Source organism: Austrofundulus limnaeus, unplaced genomic scaffold (genome assembly GCF_001266775.1).
Source record: "Austrofundulus limnaeus strain Quisiro unplaced genomic scaffold, Austrofundulus_limnaeus-1.0 Scaffold135, whole genome shotgun sequence".
In the NCBI taxonomy this organism is placed as follows: domain Eukaryota; kingdom Metazoa; phylum Chordata; class Actinopteri; order Cyprinodontiformes; family Rivulidae; genus Austrofundulus; species Austrofundulus limnaeus.
This window is the reverse complement of record NW_013952537.1, coordinates 649186-654505: the sequence shown is the minus strand read 5'-3', so window position 1 is coordinate 654505 and position 5320 is coordinate 649186. Positions and strand designations below refer to the sequence as shown.

The window sequence follows — 5320 nt, the reverse complement described above, 5'->3', positions numbered from 1 at the left end:
GTGATAAGGTTTGTCTTTGTGTTTTTACTATGAGTGGGAATCGTTTACTATCTCACAATTCGATTTGATTCTGATTTTTGGGGCCACGGTTTGATTCAAAATCGATTTTTGATTCAAAACTGATAATGTGAGCTCATTCGTCGTGTTCCTAAACTGCTTCATCTTCATTTTGCAAACCTTGTACACAGTGTCAAATTCAGACTCGTTTGTTAAAAACTAAAATGAAGACAAGACCCGTTGAATCTCTCTTTTTTCTAGTTTTGTAGTTTCCTCTTTATTTTGGTGCTATCTGCACATGCATACCTTCCAGAACCAGCTGCGTGGTGACGTTAGGACATCTCATAGTTACAAAATGGAGGCTGACAGCCAGTGGATTTGCCTTTTTTTTTAATCAATTTTTGGGACATTATAAATCGATTCTGAATCTTCCCTAGTTTTTACCCTGAGAGAATTTTAAATCTGTTTTACTATATATCCACAGTGTTTTATGTTAAACCTGACAATTAGCTGTACTTTTTGCATCACAACTACTTATCTAAACCCTTAATGTTTGTCACACATTTAAAGGTAAAACGTTTAGTTTAAAAACTAATTGTTAAAGCTGCACGCTGTTAATAAGCTTTAAATATAGTCTTTGGACCATATAAGTTGTTGGACATAGTTTTTTGAATTGCAATGATTCATATTGCTGCAGTGTGCGTTTAGTGGGTTTGTACACAGACTATACAAAAGGAAAAGGCAAACTGATGTGAAGTGAACACTAACATTTGTGTGTAAAAGTACCTTTGGAGTTAAGATTTTAATCAGCTCATTCAGAAAGCGAAACTTGGCGGCTTCGCTGTGGAACCTCTTTCCACAGTTGTTCATGCACGCCTCAAGAACCTGGAAAGCACCAAACAAACAAACATTACCATCAGACGCTTTGGAAGTGAAAAAGAAAGCAAATCAAGAGCGAAGGATCAGATTTGGTCACTGCTTGTTTCTGAGGTTAAAAAGGCTTGAATGTCACATGACATGAGGCACGTGAGCTAAGTTACACTTCATGGCAGACGACTGATTAAAAGCTTCAAATTGTGCAATTTAAAAGCAGCTTTATGCCTAATTATAGGGACGGTTATTAATCACATGGCAGCGTTCTCTCAGAGCTAAAACAAAGACATTCTTTCTCTGGGGAATGAACCATATGTTTCATGGTTTTATGATAAATGCAAAGAATGAGCTTTTCATTATGTTTGTCTACATACTGATATAAAACATGAATGAGGCGGCAAGGTTGACATATTCAAACTTATAAAAATTATTATTATAAATTCAAAAAATGAGCAAAAAGCAGTTTCCAAAAGAACATGAAAAGAATATAGAGTTTCTGTAAATGTGAGGAGATGCTGGTTACTGACAGTGAGAGCCTGCAGAGCTTCTTTCTCCTGTGGAGACTGGATTTTATGTGCAAGCAGACGAAGGGCCACCTGTGGTCTGAAAGCACAAAAATGTTTAATTTAATCACATTCATTACATCCTACAGAGCAACACAGCTCACATGCAGTCCTCCAGGAACGACGGACCCAAGACTGATGTTCTTCACAAAGAACCAAATCTCTGCTGGTCTGATGAAGACTTTTCATCACTGCTCAGCAGAGAGAAAACTGACAGACTCCAACCCTGCACGATCTGGAAACTGTGCAGAAGCTGTGGGTTTAAATCAACACTGAACAAAATAATCACCGGATTCCCCCCGCTCCCCCCTCAGACATCTGCAGGTCAGAAAGACCTGCAGATCTGTCACCCTTTCCATCAGGTTTTCACACTACTACCCCTCAGGAAACAGGGCTGGTGGGGACCCTAATGGTGGACGCCCCTAAGTGCCACAGTTTTATCCTCTGGACTTCAAAGCTTTTTCTTGGTGTGCATTTTTAATTTCCCCATCCTATTTACAATTAGCAGAACCTCATAAACAGAAAACAAACATTATTTTTGGGGCATTAAATAGTTCAAAATATAAAAATACATTTTATTTAAAATTTCTAATAAAACTTTAAAATCTAGTCCTCCTGAATAAGGACAACACAAGACTAATGTCCTCAATATTAAAATGCAGGTCTTACAAAGTTATACACAAAATATTTTTATAAACATAAATTTAGGAGAAGAGAAGCTTTAAAATGTTGAGCAGAGATGGTGCTTTTCTCAGTAAGTAATATCAACTGTTTATAAATCAGAAGGTGATTCCYTAAGTCTCATGTTGCTGTGTTTGTTAAATAACCTGCAGTATGACGACAACAACAAATCTCCTGAAATTCTGTTCTGGACTTTAGGGTTTGGGGTGCCACTCCAGGACTTTTCAGTGGCCCCCACATGGCCCCCCCTCATAAAAATAAATCTGTCTGCAAGCATAGTTATATAGTTAATTAAAACTAACTAAATAATGAAAACTGAAATTGAAAAAAAACATTTTAGTTAACTGAAATAGCTAAAAACTGTAATAAAATGAAAAAACGATAACTAACTAAAACTGTATAGTTTTGTTTTTACAAAACTAATTAAAACTAACTGAAATTATAGACAGAATATCCTTAGTTTTAGTGTTTGCCGATTTATTTTGAGACATGTAGATCTCTGAAAAACAAGAAACAGGTAGCACTGGTTTGGAGACAACTATTGTCATCGTCCTAATTAATTGCTCAAGTTTTTAGTTGGCAAAATTGAATTACACAATTATTTTAGGAAGGTGTCGCTATAATGTCTGCTTTAAAGTGACCGAATTGCTGTTGGTTAGTTAACTCACAGGAACATCACAAGCTGGAGGATGGCATTGGCAAATATGTTTATTAAAACTAAAAAATAAAATAAAATAAAATACTAGAACTAATAAAAACTAAACTAAAATTAAGCATTTAAAATGCAATAATAACTAATACAAAGCTATCAAATCCACTGTAAAAACTAATTAAAACCAACTGAGTTAAAAAAAGTCGCAACAAAATAAAACTAAACTATAATAAAAAAAAAAATCCAAAATTATTATAACCATGTCTGGAAGGCATTAAAAGGCCTTGAAGTGCACAGCAGAACACTTCACCTGGTCTGTAACATAAATCCTTGTCCTCTATTATGTTGGAGCTTGTTTGTAATTTGTCTTAATATGCAATTAATAAAATGCACCTAATTTTCCATCCACTTTAATTATGAGATTTAAAGTTTACATTTTTTAAAATCTAATATCAAGTCCAGAAACCTTTTAGGTCATTGAGTGAAAGGGTATAAATGGGGGATGGAAAGTCTCTTGGAGAGTTCTTTTAAATTAAGATATCTGTCAGTGTTAAAGTCCTACATGGCAGCTGTATCTTTCAGTTTTACACCCCATTCACACTGAGAGCAACAAAAAGTGCAACAGAGTCGATCCTCGCTCTTCGTTAGTTGCACCATCTCAGCAAGCTGCAGAGCGTTTTCAACTTGTGAAGCAACTCTTCCCTGAAAGCCTCCGTTCGATGGATGTAGCGGTCAGAAGCACGTGTCCYGTCTGTGCAACTTGAAATATTGCCTGAGAGGATATTGCTGCAAGATGATGCAAGTGTTTCAAATCAAATAAAAAGTACACTCAACTCACCCATCTGTTTCCTGGTTGACCAGCTGATAAAAGCCCTGAATGCAGTCCCATCTGTCCTCCTGATTATCTGGGTCTGTAGCTTTGTCTGGCACAATCAGAACAAATGAATTAGTTCAGAAAATTATTTAACAATGAAAATAAAAATAAGCCCATAAAACAATAAAAATAAYTATTTTAAATATAATTGTTGATTAATTAAGCACTGTGGATATTGCCCTTTTATATTAATCATTCAAAACGGTTTTGTTTGCAAAGATTAATTGTAAGTAGAAATAGATAATGAACTATTACAATAACATCTGAGCAGAGAAAGACTAATTTATGAGCTGATGCTGGCCATTTATTTAAAAAAATTCGAATCAACCTTGCCTGTCCATACTTAATTACAAAGTAGGAAAATGATGATGCAACAGCTGCAGCTTACTGTTGTCAATCACAGCTTCTGCTTATGATTTTTAAATGAACAAATTCCTCTAAGGGTCGTTAAATAGACTTTTATTTAGGTTAAGCAGTTATTGTTCTGTTTTGTTAAATGAAAAATAGATATGGACCAAAAATAAATCAGTGTTGAGACTTTCTTTCAGCCCCAGATTAACAATGTTGGGTTCAAGAGGAGGTAAAAAGCTAGAACAACTGGGTGTCAAAAGTCACATGACTGTGTTGACTGGTCCATCTGCAGCAGGCGATTTGTGCACGAGCATTTGACAAGCTGTAGAGTAGTCTGTTTCTAACTGTGAAGTTTGACATTTGAAAACCTTTTATGCTTTTGTGACTATTTTGAGACTAATTTATATTCATAAAGAAGAAGCACAGAGAGGCCACCATGACACCTGTGACCTCTGAAGAGTTTATGAGCTTCAGCAGGTGAGACTGTGATACAACAGTTCCCTGGTTTATTCACAAGTGTCAGAGAGAAAGCTGCTACTGAAGAATATTCATTAAATCTTCACTAAAGTTTGCCTGTTAGTATGTGGAGGACTTTGTTGTCAACTGGAGGAGTGTGGTGACAMGACCATCAGACAAGAAGTTGTGTTTGCTGAAAACCAATACTGCACATCACCCTCACTGTCCCCACTGTGAAGCATGGCGGTGGCTGCATCATGCTGTAGAGATGTTTCTCTAAAGCCAGCCCTGGAGGCTTTTAAAATAATGGCAAACTAAATTTAGCAGAATATAATCATGGAGGAATTTCTGTCTGCAAAGTTTCCCCCCATTTCACCTGTTGAAGCTTCGTGACATGTTATTAGATATGAGTTATATGCATTAAACATGTAAATTATGCATTGCAAAACAAAAAAATGGTTTAAATGTTAGTGTTCAGGCAACAAAAAATGTTTATTTAGTAAATATTACAACCTCATAACTAAATTAATTTTAGTTTTCGGCAGGCAAACTCTGAAAGTCGTGTTTACGAACCGGACAGGCTGCTGAAGTTACTGAAAATGATTTTTTGTGACATTAATTCACGATTTTAAAAAAAGTCTTCGGTTTCCTGCAGCAGAAAGATAAAAACCGCTCGAGCGCTTCTGCTGCAGCAGCAGCGCTCAGGAACGCGCACGAGCTGAAACAACTTCCTGGTCTATACTACTTTCTACTTTCAACTAAAGGTTATTTTCCCAAAAATATAAATAAAGTAAGGAAGTAAAATACGAGCCAAACACTGTCCCTGACATTCAACACAGCGAAAAATACTACAGAAGATTAAAAAAAAAAAAA

General features: G+C 35.9%; 1 protein-coding gene across 1 annotated transcript; it reads right to left on the bottom strand.

The window, feature by feature from the left end:
• Positions 1-783: 783 nt before the first annotated feature.
• LOC106522712 (ADP-ribosylation factor-binding protein GGA2) lies at positions 784-3689 on the bottom strand (the record flags this gene model as incomplete). The annotated part of the gene is given in 3 exon segments (XM_014015843.1): positions 784-882; positions 1398-1473; positions 3605-3689. Coding segments are annotated over 3 exon segments (260 nt in total), but the record flags the coding sequence as incomplete, so codon positions are not given.
• Between the last annotated feature and the right edge of the window lie 1631 nt (positions 3690-5320).